Raw genomic sequence first — 21719 nt, 5'->3', positions numbered from 1 at the left:
AGTGAGTTAGGAGTGGGAGCTGAAGAAAAATAATTGTAAAGAGAAATACAAAGTCAAATGTTAAAGCTTTCAAGAGTTAAAAAGAAAAGAACTGGTGGATTGTTTTGACTCTGGTTGACTCCTTTGTAGATCAGAAGATTTCTTGGTTATACATGCTCGTGATGATCTGACAGCTGTTCAGGGTACGACCCCGTATACGCACAGCAACCCTGGGACTCCTATCAACATGCCATGGCTTGGTAGTACACAGACTGGCAGAGGAGCATCTGTGGTATGTAAAGTTGGAGATAATTAGGTATAACTGTACTGTTTTTCCCTTTAGGTAAATGGATAAAGGATGATTGAAAGCTTTTTAAATTCCTACAGTGTTAGTAAATCTTATGGAATTGTAATTTTTTTTTTTTTTTGGTACTGGGGATCGAACTCGGGACCTTGTGCTTTCGAGGCAGGCGCCGGAACCACTGAGCTAAATCCCCAGCCCAGAATTGTAAATTTTTATAATAAAGAATAATGTTTTCATTTGAAAGAGTAACAAAAATTGATTTTAAAATGTACTTTGTTTTAAACCAAAGAACTATATTTTAGGGGGAGGGGGTTGTTGTTTGGTTTTTTTTCCAGTACCAGGGATTGAGTTCAGGACCTTGTGCTTGCCAGGCAGTTGTAATGCCACTGAGCTACATCCCTACCCGCTTTTGTTTTTGGGAAAGAACTATCTTTTATTTAATAATTATTTGAAATCTAGTGCTCCATATCAGGCTTCAGCAAGCTGTGGCCTGTAGGTTAAACTGACAATTGCTTCTTGTAGTAGCAGTGTACTGCATTGTTTGTTTTGTGGTGCTGGGATCAAACATGGACTCGCGCATCCTAGGCAAAGCTCTATCCCTGAGCTACATTTTAGCCCTAAATCTTTCAATAATTTCAAAAGGTCATGGTAATTTTTGGCACATGAAAATTATATGAAATTCAGTTTCAGTGTCTATAAATAAAGTTTTATGGAAACAGCCAGGATCATTCACTTATATTTTTGCCTGTAGGTGCCTTTGTCTGAAGTGACAAAATTGAGACAGAAACTATATGCTCATAAAGCCCATAATATTTACCATCCACTTGTTTATAAGAAAGATTTGCTAACTCCTAAATTAGGATCATTTAGTGGACATCAACTAAAATCTGTTTTAAGTGTGACTTTTTTTTTGGTACCAGGGATCGAACTCAGGACCCTGTGCTTGTGAGGCAGGTGGCAAATGTGACTTTTCTTAATGTTGAGACAAATACATGCTTTTTTAAACAAAAGCTATGTAAATATTTTTGAAATTAAGCAGAATGTGATATAAAGATGAATTGATATGAATTTTGTCTGTAGTAATGTAGGATCTATTTACCTAAGAGGTGATCTATATCTAGATCTCCAATATTTTAATTTATTGATACTTAGAATATAAGAATCGATATATAGAATTAAGGAAACCCATACATTCTGTCAGTGGCTTTCTAGGTGACAGTTACTTTTTGTTTTGTTTTTTAATTTTGTAAGTCCTAAAGATTTTTTTTTTTTTTTGACCAACAAAATAATGTCCTGTCATCAGTTAGTGTGGATAATTGTTCAAGTAAAGGATTAATCATCTGTTTAATACCTTTTACTGCTTGATGACACTTACTGCAGTTCCTTTATAACTAATACAAGCTTGTAAGTAATTTTCTATTACAATTATTTTGTACTCTTCCTTACTCATTCTTCAGGTTAAGCTAGAGATGCAGAAAGGTTAAGTGACTCGGGCCACTGGGTTGAATTTGTGACAAGAACTTGTTTTCATTGTTTTGTTTGCATTTATTAAAATATGTTGCAGGGCCAAGGATTTAGCTCAGTGGCACTGCACCTGCCTCGCAAGTGCAAGGTCCGTCCTGAGTTTGATCCCTGGTACCAAAAAAATAAATAAAATATGTTGCAGTGCATGATATTTACATACATTTAGGGAGTAGGTACGTGTACTTAACATATCTTGATTCTTTTTATTCCTCCCTTCTCACTTTCCTTTCTCTGTCTCTATATCCCTTTTTTCTATTTTCATTAATATTATTTTTTTAATTTTATGTTTGTGACTTATAATATTCATGTGCATAGGTTGTACATGTATGTGATGCATCATTAATCTTTTTACATCCCTTTCCTGTCCTCCACAACTGCTTGGCCTTTTGGGCCTTATGGTGCCCTTCCTATTTGCAAAAGATCTATCGTCCTGTTTCCTTTCATCAGTCTTTTATTTTGCTCTTTATTTATACGTTGGATTACCTGAAAAGTCATATGATATTTAAGCTTGTGTGTCTGATTTATTTCACTTAACGCTGTGTTTTCAAAGTGTAATCATTTTCCTACAAATGTCTCAAATTTATCCTTCTTTTTAGTTAAATAGTATTCCATTATGTACAGATAGCACATTTTTATCCATTCATCTGTTGATAGACATATAGACTGCTTCCAAGATTTAGCTATTATGAATTGTTTTGCTATATACATTGTTATGCACATATCACCGTGATACGATGCCTTCTAGGTATCTTTAAAGATAGCTGGAAAGGGAATAGCTGGGTCAAATGGAATTTCTATTTTTAGCCTTTTGAAAAATCTCCATACAGTTTCCATAAGGATGTACTACTTTACAAAAGGAGCCCTTCTACACTGTTAGTGGGAGTATAAACTAGAGCTTGTTTAAAACTCTTAAGTCCTCTTGGTTCAGTGACTTCAAGTGGCAGTGTTTTCAGGATTAAATTGAATTTGAAAAGCAACCTAGTAATTATTCAAGTGAAATGACTTTGTGAATATAATCATTTTTTCAGTTTATGGATATTTTCAAATTTGTGAAATTTACACATACTATAATATTTTAAAGAAAAATTTAATGAGAATATACTTTTTTTCAACTCTAGCCTCAGAGAATTTCTTCCTGTAACAGCTTTCTTGCTTATTCTTGCTATGTCTATTCTATGCAGAGCAGTGCATGTTTCTAAAACATTTAGATTGTCACTCTTCCTTAAAAATTTCAAGGGCTGGGGATTTAGCTCAGTGGTTTCGCTGCCTGCTGTGCAAGCACAAGGACCTGAGTTCGATCCCTCGTACCAAAAAAAAAAACCATGGCGTTTAAGGCCCTGTAAAATTTATCCCCTGTCTTCTGTTTGGGGTTGAATTTTCTTCCTGTCTAAATCTTAAAAGGACAGCTGTTTAGTTGAGGTCATTGTGATTTGTGAACTGAAGTATTGTGATTGCTCTATTCCTCTGTCAAGAAAAAGATACCAATAGAATAAAGTTGCTCTTTTATTTTTTTTTGGTACTGGAGATTGAACTCTGGGCCTCGCACTTGCCATGCAGGCACTGTGCCTGTTGAGCTATATCCCCAACCCTAAAGTTGCTCTTTTTTTATACGAATCTTCTAAAATAATTAATGATTTGTCGTGTGATATTCTACATATCCTTTCAGAAAAAAATTTTAACTGGCATAAATTTTTTTTTTAACTCCTGATTTTCCTTTGATAGGCAAAAGCATGATAAAGAACAGGAAACTTTAGGGCATACTTTAAGAATGTGAGATATTTTGGGCCAAGGATTTAGCTCAGTGGTTCCACCACCTGCCTTGCAAGCACAAGGTCCCGAGTTCAATCCCTGGTACAAAAAAAAAAGAGAGAATATGAGATTTAAATGTGAAAGTAAGAAATACCAGGTTTTCACTTTTTCCTAGAGATCTGATAAAATATTTTCTTGATTTTACCATTTATTGAATGATGAATGCTAGTACAAAAAAGTGTATTTGTTATGACCACTTTCTGCTATTCGAGAGTATAACGACATATCCGTATGGGTCTTTGAGTTTTTCTGTTCCTCATCCTGCTCTCCTGGCTGCCTCTTTCCTCCTACCAATTCCTCACCTTCCCCAGTTTAGGCTAATTGAACAATTCAGAATACAAAAGAACAATGGCAGAAATCTACCTGACACTGATGCCACAAACTTAGAATAACATATAAATATAGTTATGGTGTTGATAAGTAGGAAATACTGTACAAATTTAAAATTTCCCTTTCTGTGTATTTATTTTTCTCAGGTTGGTCAAAGCATGATTTAAAAATGAGTAATCCCAAACTATCAGTTTAAAACTTCTTTAATTTTCTGTTTTTATTCTTACCCATCTTTTAAACCTCATACTATTTGTGCTTATTCCAATAAATTTAATACGATCAGAAAACAATTGGCAAAAAAAGAGGTAAGACTAAATTCTTGAGGAGAATTTGGTCTTAGATCATAGACAGTGATATGGAAAATATGTAGATATCAGAGCTATGCCATTAAATTCTATTAATACGTTGAGTATGCTTATTGGCCATAATGATAGTTGTAAAGTCATGTAAAAATAAATTAATGTAATTTAGATTTCATGTCACTATTTGTTTGTTTTTGTGGTTCTGGGGATTAAACCCACGGCTTCATATATGCTAAGCAAGCACTCTACGACTGACCTATGCTTATACATTGTATACTCCCTAGCCTTACAATTTATGTTTTTAATCCTGCTTTTCAATGTAACTACAAAATAATTTTTTTTACCAGATGATTAAGAAAACCATTAATAATGTCAGAAGAATGACTTCTCATCCAACTCTTCCTTACTGTAAGTTATCAGTAATTAGCAGTTATTCTTTATTTTTTCTCTTAATTTTGGTATTTTAAAGAATTTATGGGAAACTTTTAGTTTCAATTGAAGGGCAACATTTATTCTACCTTATTTTTTTACAGAAAATGTTTACTAGTAAATAATATTTCATTTCAAAAATTGTATAAAAATAGAAAAAAATTTCCTAGGGCAAGCTGACTTAATGCAGTAAACTTTTGGCATTTTGCCCACATATTGTAATTGTAAGTGATAATTATTGCTTTACTAATAAGATCACTGGCATCTTTTATTGCATAGACATTGGTCATTTGCTGCTTAATTACAATCTTTTTCTTTTCTGGTACCAGCGATCAAACTCAGGACCTTGTGCTTGCCAGGCAGGCGCAGCACTGCTGAGCTACACCCCCCACCTGCTAATTATTTTATACTTAATTAATTTTTGTTAGTTTGTCTTCATGTCAGCCATACTAATAGTAAGGACAGAAAATGGTGATTAGTAAATTCTTATATTGCCTGCAGGGTATGTTTTTTCAGTAATTCTTCCTAGAAATCTCAAAAATTTCTCTTCATTTTCCCAGAACTTAATAGGGAACTTACTGGAGATACTGATTAAATGGTAGGTTGGAAAGAATATTCACCCATTAGTATGTAAATATTCCAAATTTTCAAAATTATTGTTTTTATATCATGCCCTTCTTCAAATTGTCCTACCACACAGTAACACGACTAGAACATGTTAATTAGGAGGTATTTGTGTCCCTTCAACTTAATAATCTGTGAAAAATTTTACCACCTTTTCTCATGGGAGAAACGCTAATAAAATACAGTTGATAAAAATCAGTGTTCTGTTTAATTACCCTAAGTGCCATAAGCATCTTTTATCAAGATTATATACTTTGTCCACAGAAAGGCTCAAGAAACCATTTTTTTTTTTTTGGTACTAAGGATCGACTCGGGTCCTTGCGCTTGAGCAGCAGGCAGCTAAACCACTGAGCTAAATCCATGGCCCCAGGAAACCATATTTTAAATGAAAACAGTGACTTCTCATACTAGAGATAGAAAAGACTAGTCTGTTTTCTATACATTAAATTTATTCAGCCTTAGAGGTATGTTTTTTTATGTGTAAGTTAAATGTGAAGTGATAAAAGTCTGCATAGTAAGGATTCCAAATGGATTTTATGTATAAAGTTTAATAATATTTCCACAGCAAGAAATATTTGGCATTGCTTTAAACTATTTTATTATAGAAGACTTTGTAAGTTTCCTAAGATATTGAAGGGACATGATTTTGTCTCAGCCTCATATCATGTATCCTAACAGCTGAATAGTTTGCAGTGAATATTATCTACCACAAATCCATAAGTTTAAATAAAACTCCAGCTTCAAAGGCTATTTTGGACTTATTTTCAGAGATATTAGGTAACACTAAATTACTACTGTCTTAACATTTATTTTCTGTGTTTAGAGAACTACCATAACTGGCAAATAAGAGAATTGAAAAATTAAAAACTAATTAATCACTGGAATTTGTTTTTCAAAGATATCTTTTCTTGTCTTGAGTAAGCCCCATAATTAATATTTAGTTTAGCTGGGGATTTAGCTCAGTGGTTACGCCGCCTGCCTTGCAAGCTCAAGGACCTGAGTTTGATCCCCAGTACCCGCCCCCCAAAAATAATAATTTAGTTTAACAATAAGTACACTTTATGTAATGAAAATGTTAGAAGATAGGATTTTTAAAACATCTTACTCTGAAGTTCAGGTACTTACCTCTTTTTCCCTTAGAGTACTTTTTTTTTTTTTATAGACAATACATAATTTTAATTGAAAAGGGGCATTAGTGGAACAAATGACAAATGTTTGAATAATGTCTGAAAATTATATAGTAGTATTTTGCAATAACATTTGTTTTTTTGTTACTATTCTATGATTGCATGAAATGTTATTATTTGGGCAGCCTTAGAAATTGTACTATTTTTGCCATTATAAATTCAAAATTATTTCAAAATGAAAATTTTAAAAATTGGAAAGTAATAATTGAGTTTTTGGATTTTTATATTAACTGCTAACATCCATTGCAGTTATTTCATTAAGAATTTAAGATTAACTTTGGATTTGATTCATGCCCATATTTTAGCATCACATGGTCATTATTCCGCTGAAATTTTGCTATCATTCTACTTTCTGAAAAGAAGTCTGCCACAATTATTTTTTTTTCACTTTATTAAATTCTTTTATTGGTACATTGTAGGTATAAAACACAATTACATTTCTCATTGGGAATTGTACCTTCACATAATGCATCTTGGTTCTTATTTTTTCCCCATTCCTAGCCCTCCACACCCTCCACCCTTCCCTATTTACAAAGACTTTATTTCCATTTTTTCCATTTCTCAGCATTTTTCCTTTCCCTTCTTTCCTTTCTCCTGCCCCTCCCACTACCCCAACACCTTTGGACCTTTTCTTCCTATTTTGCATTATCGATTATTCATTCTAACCTTGGTACATTTTAGGTATACAATATAATAACATTCATCATTGGAAATTTGCACCTTTACATAATCTCTCTTGGTTCTTATTTTTCACCCTTGCCCAGCCCTCCCTTCAACCCCTCCAGTCCTCCTTATTTACAAAGATTTTGTTCCTATTTTTCCATTTTCTCATATTAATCCGATTCCCTTCTATCCTTTCCCCTAGCCCTCTCACTTCCTTCCTCTTTGCCCCTTTTCTTCCTATATCACATTACCTATTATACATTTTAGTCCTTATTTACACTTTCAGTTTCTCACACCAGAGACACTATTCGCTATTTATACATGTATGTCCTATTTATTTCACTTAAGAGTATTGCCTCAATGTGCATCCACTTAGCTATAAATGTCTAATTTCTCATTTTTTATGGCTGAGTAGTACTCCATTTTATAAAACACATTTTCTTTATCCAGTCTCCAGTTGATGGGCATTTGGGCTGTTTCCAAATTTTAGCTATTACAAACTGTGCTACTATGAACATGGGCGCACATATATCACTGTGGTATGATTCTTTTAATTCTTTGGGGAAGATCCCCAGCAGTGGAATAACAGGGTCAAATGGGACTTCCAGTGCTAGTTCTTTGCAGTATCTCCATACTGATTTCCACAGTGCTTGTACCAGTCTACACTCCCACCAGCAGTGGAGCAGTGATCCTCTTTCCCCATAGCCCTGCCAGCATTTGTTATTGGTTGATTTCATGATAGCAGCCGTTCTTTATGGAGTGAGGTAGAATCCCAGCATTACTTTCATTTGGATCTCTTGAATGACCAGTGATGTTGAACATTTTTTCATGTATTTATTTGCTATTTCTACTTCTTTGTCTGAGAAATGTCTGTTCATTTCAGATGCCCATTTTTGGATTGGGTCTTTAAATTTGGGAGGTCTGATCTTTTGAAGTTCTTTATAGATTCGAGACAGTAGACCTTTGTCTGAGGAAGATCAGGTGAAGATTTTTTCCCCCATTGTGGGTTGTCTCTTCACACTGCTGGTGGTTTCTCTTGCTGTGCAGAAGCTTTTTAGTAGGAAGAGATCCCACTTGTTGATTGTTTGTGCTAGTTCACGGGCAACTGAGGTTTTGTTCATAAAATCTTTTCCTACACCGATGTCTTCAAGGGTTCTACCTAACCTCTGTTCCAACTGGTTCAGAGTTTCTATTTTAATATTTAGATCTTGAATCCATTTTGATTTTAGTTCAGTGCATGGTGAGAGATACAGGTCTAGTTTTAATTTTCGGCAAGTTGAAGCCTAGTTTTTCCAGCACCATTTATTAAAGAGGCTATCTTTCCTCCAGTGAGGGTGTTTGGGTCCTTTGTCAAAGATGAGATGGCTGAGTGTGTCTGGCGTTGTTTCTGGATCTTCTAATCTGTTTCACTGGTCCTCAAGTCTGTTTCTTTGCCAGTACCATGCTGTTTTTATCACAGTGGCTTTGTAGTAGAGTTGCAGGTTGGGGATTGTGATACCCCCTGCCATGTCTCTGTTACCTAGAATTGCTTTTGCTATTCTGGGTCTCTTCTTGCTCCAAATGAATTTTTGAATTGTTTTCTCAAGGTCCATGAAGTATGCTGCTGGGATCTCAATTGGAATTGCATTAAATCTATATAGCAATTTTGGAAGTATGGCCATTTTCACTCTATTAATCTTTCCTACCCAGGAGCAGGGGATGTCTGTCCATTTTCTGATATCATCTTCAATCTCTCTTTTCAGAGTGCCATAGTTTTCAGAGAAGAGGTCTTTGATTTCTTTCATTAGGATGATTCCTAGGTATTTCCGTTTTTTGGATGCTGTTGTGAAAGGAATTATTTACCCTATTTCTCTCTCAGTGAGTCTGTCATTGGTGTAGAGGAAAGCTATTGATTTTTGTGTGTTGACCTTGTAACCAGCTACTTGACTGAATTTGGTTATTAAGTCTAGAAGACTTTTGGTGGAGTTCTTGGGGTCTTCTATATAGAGTATCATGTCATCTGCAAATAATGACAGCTTGACTTCTTCATTACCTACCTTTATTCCTTTTATTTCTTTCTCTTGTCTAATTGCCATGGCTAATGTTTCCAGAACTATATTGAACAAGAGTGGTGATAGTGGACATCCTTGTGTTGTTCCTGATTTTAGTGTGAAGGATTTCAGTTTGTGACCATTTAGCATGATATTGGCTGTTGGTTTTTCATAGATGGCTTCTATCAGTTTGAGGTAGAGACCATCTATTCCAGTTTTTTGTAGGGTTTTTATCATAAATGCATGTTGGATTTTGTCAAATGCTTTTTCTGCATCTATGGAGATAATCATATGGTTTTTGTCCTTGGCTCTATTGATATAGTGTATTACATTGATCGATTTGCGTATATTGAACCATCCCTGCATCCCTGGGATAAATCCCACTTGATCAGGGTGTATGATCTTCTTGATGATCTTCTGCATTCTGTTTGCCAGTATCTTATTAAGGACTTTTGCATCTGTGTTCATTAGTGACATTGGCCTATAGTTCTCCTTTTCAGTTGGGTCTTTCTCTGCTTTGGGGATCAAGGTGATGCTTGCTTCCAGGAATGAATTTGGGAGTATTGGTTCCCTTTCAATTTCATTGAAGAGTTTAAACAGTAGTGGCAGCAGTTCCTCTCTAAATGTCTTGTAGAATTCAGCAGTGAAGCCATCAGGGCCCAGGCTTTTCTTAGTTGGTAAGTTTTTAATTACGTTTTCAAGTTCATTGGTTGATATAGGGTTGTTCAGAGTTTGTAGGTCTTCTTCGTTCAACTTTGGTAATTCATATGTATCTAGGAATCTGTCCATTTCTTCTGTGTTGTCCATCTCATTGGTGTATAGGTTCTGGAAGTAGGTATTGATGATCCTCTGGATTTCTGCTGGGTCTGTTGTCATTTCACCCTTTTCATTCCTAATTGCATGGATTTGGGCCTTTTCTTTCCTTTTTCTGACAAGGTTGGCTAAAGGTTTGTCAATTTTGTTGATTCTTTCGAAGAAGCAACTCTTGGCTTCATTGATTTTTTTGTATCGTTCTCTTAGTCTCCATTGCATTGATTTCTACTCTGATCTTTATAATTTCCTCCCTTGTATGAGCTTTGGGGTTGTCCTATTTTTCTTTTTCTAGAAACTTGAGGTTCAGCATCAGGTTGTTTAATTGGGCTCGTTCTGTTTTCCTAATATGCATATTCACTGCTATGAATTTCCCTTGTAAGACTGCTTTCATTGTGTCCCATAGATTCCGATATGTTGAATTGTCATTGTCATTTAATTGAAGGAACTGTCTGATTTCTTCTTTAATTTCCTCTGTGACCCATTGGTTATTCAGAAGTGTGTTGTTCAATTTCCACATGTTTATGAAATGCTTTGAGTTTCTTTTGCTATGGATCTCCAATTTCATCACACTATGGTCTGATAATATACAGGGGATAAGTTCAGTTCCTTTGCACTTCCTTAAACATGTTCTATGTGTGAGTATGTGGTCTGTTTTGGAGAATGACCCATGTGCAGCTGAGAAGAATGTGTATTCTGATTTTGTGGGGTGGAAGACTGTAAACATCTGTTAAATTCATTTATTCAGGAGTTCGATTGAGTTCTAGTATTTCATTACTTATTTTTAATCTAGTTGATCTATCTATTTGTGACAGTGGGGTGTTGAGTTCCGCCACTACAATTGTATTAGTGCATATATGACTTTTCATGTCCATTAGTATTTGTTTTATATAGTTAGGTGCACTAGTGTTTGGTGCATAGATATTTATGATTGTCATCTCTTCCGCTTGGATTGTCCCCCTTATAAGGATGTAGTGTCCTTCTTCATCTCTCTTAATCAGTGTTGGTTTGAAATCTACTTGATCTGCCAAGAGGATAGCTACTCCTGCTTTTTTTCGGGTTCCTGTCGCTTGGAGTATTGTTTTCCACCCTTTAACTTTCAGTCTATGAGTTTCCTTTTGAATTAAGTGTGTTTCTTGTATCCAGCATATTGTTGGATTTTGCTTCTTGACCCATTCTGCCAGTCTATTTCTTTTGATTGGTGAATTGAGACCATTAACGTTGATGGTTATAACTGAAACGTATTGACTTGTCATTGCCATGACTTTTTCTTTTTGTTGGTTCTCCCCCTTTCCATTTAATTTCTTGTCATGCCAGATGGGTTCATTCTGCTTTGCTTCCTGGGGTTGTGATCCTCAATGTCTGTTCCTAGGCTCTTGTGTAAAATTCTTTGGAGTGCTCGTTTGGTATTCACGAAGTTCCTAAGGTGCTCTTTGTCATGAAAGTACCTTATTTCTCCATCCATTTTGAAAGATAGTTTTGCAGGGTACATCAATCTGCGTTGGAGGCTGTTTTCTTTTAGGGCTTGGAATATGTCACTCCAAGCTCTTCTTGCCTTGATGGTTTGTGTTGAGAAGTCTGCTGTGATTCTGATGGGCTTTCCTTTGTACGTGATTTGTTTCTTTTCTCTGACTGCTTGGAGAACTTTGTTCTTCTGTTGTGTTTCTGGAATCTTAACAATTATATGCCTATGTGTAGATTTTTTTGATCAAGGCTATTTGGAGTCCTATATGCCTCACTTATCTTATGTCAAGCTCTTTTCCCCTGCTTGGGAAGTTTTCTGCCATTATTTCTGTGAAGAGATTTTTTATGTCATCTCCACTCTCTCCTGTTTCTTCATTGAGCCCAATCAGTCTTATGTTATTCTTCTTTGCATCATCTAGCAGCTGCTGGATTGATTTCTCATGTTCCCTTATAATTTTGAAGCAATTTTTCTTTTCCTGGTCACTAATTGCAATCTTATCTTCTATATCTGAAATTCTGTCCTCACATTGACTCATTCTGCTGTGTAGACTTTCAGTGGAGTTTTTCATCTCTTGGAAATCTATTTGCATCTGTTTTATGGATTCCATTTGTTTCCTATGTTGGGATTCCATCATGTCCCTCAGCTCCTCTCTGGATTTATTAATCATGTCTTGCACTAGGAGCACAATTTCTCCTGTTATCTGAGAAATTATTTCTGATTTCCTTTTTTCCAGATCCCCTTTTGTTGCCAGTTCAGTGGGTCCAGGTGGTTGAGTATGATAGTGTTCCATCTCATTTCCCTTTGGGGTTGCTGTAGGTGATCTGGAAGTCTGGTTTTGTGACTTATTTATGTGTTTTCTCATTTCAACTGGGCAGGTGGGGGCTGTTGGCGCCTGCTCAGATTACCTCCTCTGAGCTGGGAGAGGTGGGACAGGGCCCGGGAGCAGCGGTAGGGATGGTGACCCAAAAGCCCTTTCCTATGGGCTGGGAGCAGCGGGAGGGATGGTGGCCAGGAAGCCCCTTCCTCTGGACCAGGAGCAGTGGGATGGCAGCTCAGAAGCCCCTACCTCTGGGCTGGAATCGGTGGGAGGGATGGTGGCCAGGAAGCCCCTTCCTCTGGACCAGGAGCAGTGGGATCGCAGCTCAGAAGCCCCTACCTCTGGGCTGGAATCGGTGGGAGGGATGGTGGCCTGGAAGCCCCTTCCTCTTGGCCAGGAGCAGTGGGACAGAAGGTGGCCCTAAAGCCCTTTCCTCTGGGCTGGGAGCAGCGGGAGGGATGGTGGTCGGGAAGCCCCTTCCTCTGGACCAGGAGCAGTGGTACGGCAGCTCAGAAGCCCCTACCTCTGGACCAGGAGCAGTGGGATGGCAGCCCAGAAGCCCCTACCTCTGGGCTGGGATCGGTGGGAGGGATGGTGGCCTGGAAGCCCCTTTCTTTTGGCCAGGAGCAGCAGGACAGAAGGTGGCCCAAAAGCCCTTTCCTCTGGCCTGGGAGCAGCGGGAGGGATGGTGGCCACGAAGCCCCTTCCTCTGGACCAGGAGCAGTGGGACGGCAGCTCAGAAGCCCCTACCTCTGGGCCGAGAGCAGCGGGACTCAGTACCCTGGTCTGGTGGTCCGGTGTCCTCTGCATCTTTGTAGTGTGGACCAGGTGGTTGTACAGAGGAGTGGGGCGGGGAGGCAGGGGGTCCAGCGGATTGTTGCTGGGGCACTGCCTGACTCGGCCTGTTCCGCGCGACTCGGGACCTCGACAGGGCATCCACAATTGTTATCTTTGTCCCTCTGTAACACACCCTTTCCCTATGACACCCTTCGAGATTTTCTTTTTATTTTTAGATTCCAACTGTGTGAATATTATAAGCCATGGCTTTTTTCAGTATTTATTCTGTTTCCTGTTCTCTAAGCTTCTTGGATCTGTAGCGCTGTGGTTTTATATCTTTCATTACTTTTGTAAAATTTTCAGCTCTTCCCTTTTCAATATTTTTCTACTCTTTTCCTCTCTTCTCCTTCTGGGATTTCAATTATGTATATGTTACAACATATGATGCAGTTCCTCAGATCTTGTAAGTTCTTCTGTACTTTATATACTCTTTTTTTGTTTTCTTTGTGTTTCAGCCTTGGTAATTGCTGCTGGCCTGTATACAAGTTCACTTTTTTTGTGCTGCAACTTCTGATGAGCTCATTAAATGTCTGCTTCATTTCTCTTATATTGTGTTTGAAATTTCTGTTGTTGATGCTTTCTCTAACTTTTACATTTTCACTGCTCATATTTCTGACTCTTTGTTGAAATTCCTCATATATTCACATACTCATGCTTGTGTTCTACTTTTTCCACTTCTGTTGTTAATACTTTAGTCAAAATTATCTTAAATTCCATATCTGAGGCATCTCTGAGTCCAGTTATGTTAATGGTTTTGTCTATTCAAAATGAATTTTTTTTCTTTTTTATCTCCACCTGCCTGCCTTTCTTCCTTCCTTCCTTCCTTCCTTCCTTCTTTCCTTCCTTCCTTTGTGTCAGGACTGAAACTTCCATGGAAATGTCCTGATTCCTCATTTCCCCTTTTCCTGTCATCCCTGGCTCACAGAAGCCAGGGGAGTATTTCACTCATGTTTCACTGTGCACCACTCTAAGTGTGGCTTCGATTTGGTAGGACATTGGTTGTCTTTGGTGTTTTGTTTGTTTTGCACTTGCTGGCCAAGTTGTGAGAGGGGCTTCTTTAGTGACCCTGCAGGCACTCCGTGGCTGGCTGCCACATCTTACAGCCGTGGGGTCGGGTGGCCGGGAGGCTGATGAGACTGGACCACACCAGCAGGTGAGGAGCTGCTAGGCCCGCTTTCACATCTGGGTCGGGGTCCTGGCGCCAGCTGATGGGCACGGAGGGCTGCGAGTGGGAGGAGGCAGCGCTGCCAGCAACTTGTGGGCACTGCTGTGCACTGCTGTCCTGGTGCAGCCGTATACTGCGCAGCTCCACCCCGCCCCTAGAGTACATCTTTTTAACAATCTGAGTCACTATAAGCAACTTTTTTCCCTGCTAGGGCTCAAACTCAGAGCCTTGTGTATGCTAGAGGTACACTGAGGTAACTAAGGTACACACCTAGCCCTAAACCACTTTTTGACTTCTACAAAGAACTTTTGGAGATTGGGATAGTGTACTTTAATTTCCTGGATGGAAAAACATTGTTTCTCTACATTTTCAGAAAGACTTCTTATACCAAATACATGATTTATTTTTTCACCTTAAGTAATTATCCAACTCTATGAATATCAGTTAGGTGTCCTATATAATTCAGTTCAATTAATGATTCTATCTACCTAGAGTCAGAGTCAGATCACACAGGTTAAGGATTCAGTCCTGGAAGACTGCCATCTGCTTCAGATGCTAATCACAAGTAGTAGGGTTTCACCTGTACTTTTTTTTTTTTGGTGCCAGAGATTGAACTCAGGACCTTGCTCTTGCCAGGCAAGGTGTAGCACCACTGAGCTACATCCCTGGCCCTCTGTATTTTTGACTGAATGTAAATCAGTATTCCTGTGACCTGTTCTGCAGGTTTGATTTGGGGAAACACTTTACTTACAGTTACCATTATATTAAAAGAGGATATTATAAAGTATACACATGAAGGGGGGGTATGGAATGGATTCCAGATGAGTCCTGAGTTCAGGAGCTTCTGTTTTACTACTCTCCTGGCAGGTTGATGCCTTTTCAGAAATTTTTGTGGAGCTCATCTCCATATAAAGACCACAGCCTATCACTTTATAGCTATCTCTTTCATACCAAAGATAAGACAGATTTATTTGAAGCCTAAGTCTAGTATCATGAACCTTACCTGATTATGTACATAACCACAGCAAGAATAGTGATTGATCGATCGTACAGGGTTTTTTAAAGTCTGCTTTGCTGGAATACCAAAAAGGAATTTCTGATTAGATTTTTTAAAACCTCTAGAGACTATGAAACAAATCAAAAGACGTGTCCCCAGACTGTCTGTAGTCCTATAGGTTTGAATGAGTTCTTGTCTTCTCAGGGTCCCCAGTTATGTTGGAGCTCCTACCTGGAAGGGAACTATGTATATAGATGGTAGCAGCTCAATGTTTTGTGTTTTAAGTTGCATCTTGGCTTTAAGAAATCAACCTGAGTTCATTAAAACTGTTTAGTCACATCTGATTCTCTAATATGATATCCTAGTCGAAGCCTTAATAATATACCCAGTGTTTCCAATTATGTCCTGTTATAAGGAGGGAGCAGATGTTTTTTCTTTATCTGCTTTTTTTTTTTAGTATATGTTTATTATACATAATGAATACATTCATCTTGGGAGGTGGTACATGTACATATCACATCTTAATCCTTTTTACTTCCCTTTCTCTCCCTACCCTCTCCTTCTCCCTGAATCCCCTTCCCATCCCCATTGTTTCCTATCATCTCTAATTTGCTCTTTAAATAATTTATACTTTGGGTTTCTCATGAGAGAAACCTGCATCTTGATTTATTTCACCTAGTATTATGCTCTCAAGATGCATTCATTTTCCTACAAATGACTCAACTTTATCTTATTTATGGCTGAGTAGTACTCCATTGTGTACATACACCACATTTTCTTTATCCATTTATCTGTTGATGGACATATAGGCTTCTTCCAATATTTAGCTTTTGTGAGTTGTGCTGCTATAAACATGAGTGTGCAGGTATCACTGCAATAGGATGTTTTTAACCTTTTCAGGAAGATATTCAGAAAACATATAGCTGAGTTGAATGGAATTTCTAGTTTTACTTTTCTGAGAAATGTCCACAGTTTCCATAGAGGTTGTACTAATTTTCATTCCTACCAACAAGGTAGAAGGGTTCCTTTTTCTCCACAGCCTCAGCAACATTTGTTATTGTTTGATTTCTTGATGATTGCTACTCTTTCTAGACTAAAATAGAATCTCACTGTTGTTTTAGTTTAGCCATTTCTCCAGTAGCCTGAGATGTTGAACATTTTCTTTTACGTTTATCGACCATTTGTACATTATCTTCTGAGAAATATCTGTTCATTTCATTTGACCAGTCCCCCTCACACACATACCAGTGATCGAGCTCAGGACTTTGCGCCTGCAAGGCAGGTACATCACCACTGAGCTAAATCCCCAGCCCTCAGTTACCCAATTTTTGATTGGGTCTTATATTTGGAGGGAGGATCTAATTTTTTTTAGTTCTTTATACATTCTAGATATTACTCTTCTCTCCGAGGAATAGCTGGCAAAATTTTTTTCCCATTCTGTAGGTTGTTTCTTCTCTCTGTTGGTTTTTTCTTTGCTATGCAGAAGCTTTATAATTTGATATGACCCCATTAGTTGATTCTTACTGCTATTTCTTGTGCAACTGGGGTTCTGTTCAGAAAGTCCTTGCCTGTGCCTATGTCTTCAAGAGTTTTACTTATTTTATCTTGCAGCAAATTGTTTCTGATTTAATCTCTAGATCTTTGATTTTTTAATTTGATTTTACTGCAGGGTGAGAAATATGAGTACAGAGTCCATCTTCTGAATGTAGACAGCTAGTTTTCTCAGTACCATTTATTAAAGGGGCTATCTTTTCTACAGCTTATAATTTTTGCTTCTTTGTCAAAGATCAGATGGCTGAATGTTCTTGGGGTTGTTTCTCAATCCTTTATTCTGTTACATTGGTCTATGTGTCTGTTTTCATGCCAGTGCTATGCGATTTTTATCACTATAGGTTTGGAATATAATTTGAAGTCTGGAATTATGATGCCTCCTGCTTTGCTATCATTGCCCAGAATTTCATTTGCTATTCTGGGTCTCTTCTGGTTTCATGTAAATTCTAGGATTGTTTTTTCTAGGTCTTTGAAGAATCCTTTTGGTATTTATATCGACATTGCATTAAATCTGTACTATCCTGTTCATAATATCCATTTTGACAATATTGGTTCTGCCTATCCAGAAACAGAGGATGTCTTTCCATTTTCTGATGTCCTCTTTGATCTCCTTTTTCAGAGTACTGTACTTTTTTTTTTGGTACCAGGGATCGAACTCGGGTCCTTGCCACTTGCGCAGCAGGCGGTGAAACCACTGAGCTAAATCCCCAGCCCCAGCAATTGTTTTCTTTTAGGGTGTGAAAAACTTTGCTGCAAGCTTTCCTGGACCTTAAGGTTTGTGCTAAGCAATCTGCTATAATTCTGATAGACCTTGTGGATAACTTACTGTTTTCCTCTAATAGCTTTTAAGATTCTCTCCTTTTCTTAAATCTCTGGGATTTTGATTATCGTGTCATGGAGAGGTTCTTTACTGGTCATGGCTATTTGGAGTTCTCTGTTCCTCTTATAACTGAATAATGAATTCTTTTCCTAGTTTGGAAAGTTTTCTGCTGTGATTTCAGTGAATAAATTTTTTATACCTCTTGAGTCATCTTCTAATTTTTCCTTTATTCTATAATCCTGATTTTTTTTAAAGTTATCTAGCAGCTGTTGGATCTAGCTTGTGTGGTATCTTGTTTTTAGGGGAATCATTGAGTTTATGATTTACTACATCTGTCTTGTCTTCAGCTTTTGGTGTTTTTTTTTTTTTTTTTTTTTTTGGTACCGGGGATCGAACTGGGGACCTTGTGCTTGCAAGACAGGTGGCGGACCCACTGAGCTAAATCCCCAGCCCCTTGTCTTCAGTTTTATGACATTCTGTCATGCTTTCTCTTGAATTTTTTACCTTGTATTTATGTTTGCTTTCTTTCATGATTTCCAGTTCTTTACCAAACTGATCATATATATCTTGTCTTTTTCAACTTAATTAGGTTATTATTTATTTCTTCTTTAAGCTCACTGAACATTTTATTAGTAAAATCCTTTATCTGTTATTATACATACCATATTTTTTGATCAGCTTTTGTAACATACCTGAGACACATAAACATACAGACAGAAGCAGTTCATCTAGCTTTCACCATGTTTTAACCATGTTCCTGGTACAAATTGACTACAAAGCTTAAAAAAAATCTAGTTTTTTGTTTTTTGGGATTTTTTTTTGGTACCTGGGATCAAACTCGGGTCATTGCGCTTGCACAGCAGGTGGCAAAACCACTGAGCTAAATCCCTGGCCCCAAAAAATCTAGTTTTATAGATCTGGGGACTGAGAGTGTGGCTTATCAGTAGAGCACATACTTGGCACACATACAACCCTGAGTTTAATTCGTGTACCAAACAAGCAAAATATTTGCCTCTTGTAAGGAATCTTTTCTCATTTAGTCTTTTAGTAGCTTCTGCATACAAATAAAAAACTGTAACCCATGGTCTCTAAAGCACTAAGATTCCTTTTTTCCAGTGTCCCATAGATGGACAGTTTTAGCTAAGTTAAACTTTCCCTTTATGGCCACCATAATTCCAAATTGGTTTTGGTAAGGCTTTATCCATTTCTCTGTAAAAGCGTAGGTTCTGAATTTATATTGTGTATACATAAAATTAGCTGGAGTATGAGATGGAGACGTTGTAACCTCATTGAATTCAGATGAACCCACAGTTCCATCTTCCCAAAACTTTATCACTGGAAAGCCCCTGCAGCCCCCAGTGTAGTTTATATCAGACTCAGTCCATCTTACAGATAAAGTCTAGAACAAAAATGCTCCAAGATGGAGAACTCAGGTTTCAGAGCCAGATCAAAGAGGGACCTGTAGAAGACATCCTCCATGAGAGTATATGCAGCACGAAGCAGTGAGCATGAAGAGCTCAACAGGGCACCTGTGCCTGGCTTACTCATTACTCCTAGGGGTTATCATTGGGATAACCCCTTCACTTCTTTCTTCTAACACCAGAACTGTTAAAAGATATACTTAGGTACATTCAAATTTTAATACATTAATTTGAACATTCAGCCCAACTTCATGAACTGAGCAACACCAGACCACTGATGGTTCAGGGCTTCATCAAAGTGGCATGAGAGGAAAGTTAAAAGGTGGTTTTTCTTTTTTTTTTTTATTCATTCATTTTATTGGTACATTTTAGGTATATGACATTCATTATTGGGAATTTGTACCTTTACATAATGTATCTTAGTTCTTATTTTAAAAGGTGTTTTTATAAAGCTGTGTGAGAATCAATTCAAATTAAAAAAACTCAACCGATTAAAATGGAAATTCCCCAATTAGAAGTTTTTGGTTGGTAGTCTGTGATTAGATTAGTTGGTGTGTTTTGATTGGTTAGGCTTAAGTTCTGTCTTATTGTTTACATTGAGTGGGTGTCAATTTGTTCATACTGAAATTTAAAGTGCTAGAGTCATCTCAGCATAAAGGCCTCCTAAGTAATTTTTTTACATTTATAAATAATATTAAAAAATTTAAGTGCTTTTTAAACATAAATATCTCAGTTTTTATAATTAAATCAAGACTATTTGGAAAAAGAGAAGAGTTAACATTCCCAGTCTCAAAAAATTCTACCCCCACCCTTCCACCTCTCTTAATACGTAAACATGACAAATCAGTTGAAGTTCATTTTTTTTAAATACTTACCAAGGAGTTAGAGAAACTCAACTAATAATGTAACATTATGCTAGATATTTTTAGACATTAATATAATTTCTCACTACATTACACATTATACTGATAATTATAAATAATATAAAGTGTGCGCTTATAATATATATTTTTTAGAGCTTTATGTAAATCACTTCATTTATTTCTTACTATGCTGTGTTTTAAAGATCATTATTTTCCTTTTATAGGAAAGAAATAGTATCAAAGAGATTAAGTTTGCTAATACAAAATAGTTAATAGTACAGTGAAGAATTAGTAGTCATTGTTTGGTAATATTCCTCAGTGAAACAGATAACATATTTTATATAACAGGTCAGTTGGCATAACTTTCAGAAATGATTTTTTTCTTTAGCATGGCATTCAAAACTTTCTGTAATTTGACATTTTTTAGAAAAAAATGTGTAAATTTAAACATTAATAGTATGGCTGATTTACTTCTTAGTGGTTCTACCATAAAGATTTCCCCATTGGATTAAGAAATAAATTTTCCCAAAGATTCTTAAAATAACTTTACAGTTTTTGTTATCTTTTACTGCAGATCTGACTGGAGCTCAAGATGGGAGTGTCAGAATGTTTGAATGGGGCCATTCTCAACAAATAGCCTGTTTTCGATCTGGTGGTAATTCAAGAGTTACAAGAATGAGATTTAACTATCAGGGGAATAAGGTAGTATTATAATATGTAAATGGTAAAGATGGTTGATTGTGTTGGAGTTCTATAAATATCACTAGTTTGAGTTCCTGAAGAAAAGAGCTTAATGGGCTAGTAGTAAAGTATTAATCTATATGATTTCTGTCTTTTTAAAAATTCTCAAAGAACATTTAAATTCATTTGGTTCTTCCTACAAGTATATTTAATATATAAATTACATATTTTTCATTAAAATTAAATGTTGCTTAAGGGCCACATGATTATTATTTTACATTATATTAAACATTTTTGATTAGTAAATGTCAATTTCTTTATCCCTGGGAACCTGCTCAAAGTGTGATCCAGCACCATTGTTACTTCATTAATTAATTCCTTTCTTTGCACTTTTCCCACTGCAACAGCAGAGTTCAGGAAGACAAAGACCTTATAGTAGGGAAAGCCTGAAATATTTATTATATGACCATTTAAGAAAGTTTGCTGACCCTGCTCTGGTACATCCCTATTTTATTTCCTGTATTCCTGTTTTCTTCATATTGCCTCTCTGTCCTCCTCATATCTGAGTAGCACTTTAGGCAGTGATTAAATAAATAGTAAATCAGCCTGTTCTCTGTCCTCAGAATCATACTCCATTAAAAATTATTCAGACAGGGCCCGGGATTTAGCTCAGTGGTGCCACCACCTGCCTCACAAGCGCAAGGTCCCGAGTTTGATCCCCAGTACCAAAAAAAAACAAAACAATTAAACAAACCCTAGCTGATGGTACATCTTGCCTTTTCTTTCCCCTCAGTCTTCCAACATGTAATTCTCCTCAGATGTTACTTATATCATTGTGTGCTTCAAATTAGTATTTTTGTCACAAAGATCTACAGTGGTACCTCTGTTCATGAACTTAATTTGTTCTACAATTTTGGAAAGATGGCATGTTTGTGTTTGGGTGAGAAAGGTCATTTGTCACCCAACGCAGAGTTTGCAAACAAAACCAAAACTTTCCCAGATGCTCTCTTTGTGAACCAAATTGTTTGCAAACAAAAGCAATGTGAACCAAGGTAAGACTGTATTTGCATTTCACAGAAGTCAATATTGTTTCATTTAGTTAAAAAACCAA

General features: G+C 36.9%; 1 protein-coding gene across 6 annotated transcripts in view; it reads left to right on the top strand.

The window, feature by feature from the left end:
- The window catches only part of Dmxl1 (Dmx like 1), a 172223-nt gene that overhangs the window by 140816 nt on the left and 9688 nt on the right, over window positions 1–21719 (top strand). For all 6 annotated transcript variants that reach the window (XR_015444714.1, XM_021238196.2, XM_004836161.4 and 3 more), the window contains 3 exons: window positions 130–271; window positions 4596–4656; window positions 20502–20629. Coding sequence is in view for 5 of the 6 variants with exons in the window: in XM_021238196.2 (XP_021093855.2) it covers window positions 130–271; window positions 4596–4656; window positions 20502–20629 (331 nt within the window). In the remaining variant the exon portion in view is untranslated. The remainder of the gene's footprint in view (window positions 1–129; window positions 272–4595; window positions 4657–20501; window positions 20630–21719) is intronic.

This window comes from Heterocephalus glaber, unplaced genomic scaffold, assembly GCF_053883595.1.
Source record: "Heterocephalus glaber isolate CG9 unplaced genomic scaffold, H.glaber_assembly_v1.0 deba00001606, whole genome shotgun sequence".
NCBI classification, from domain to species: Eukaryota; Metazoa; Chordata; class Mammalia; order Rodentia; family Bathyergidae; genus Heterocephalus; species Heterocephalus glaber.
Note: the sequence above shows the minus strand (reverse complement) of the source record. Positions and strands in the feature narration are given on the sequence as shown.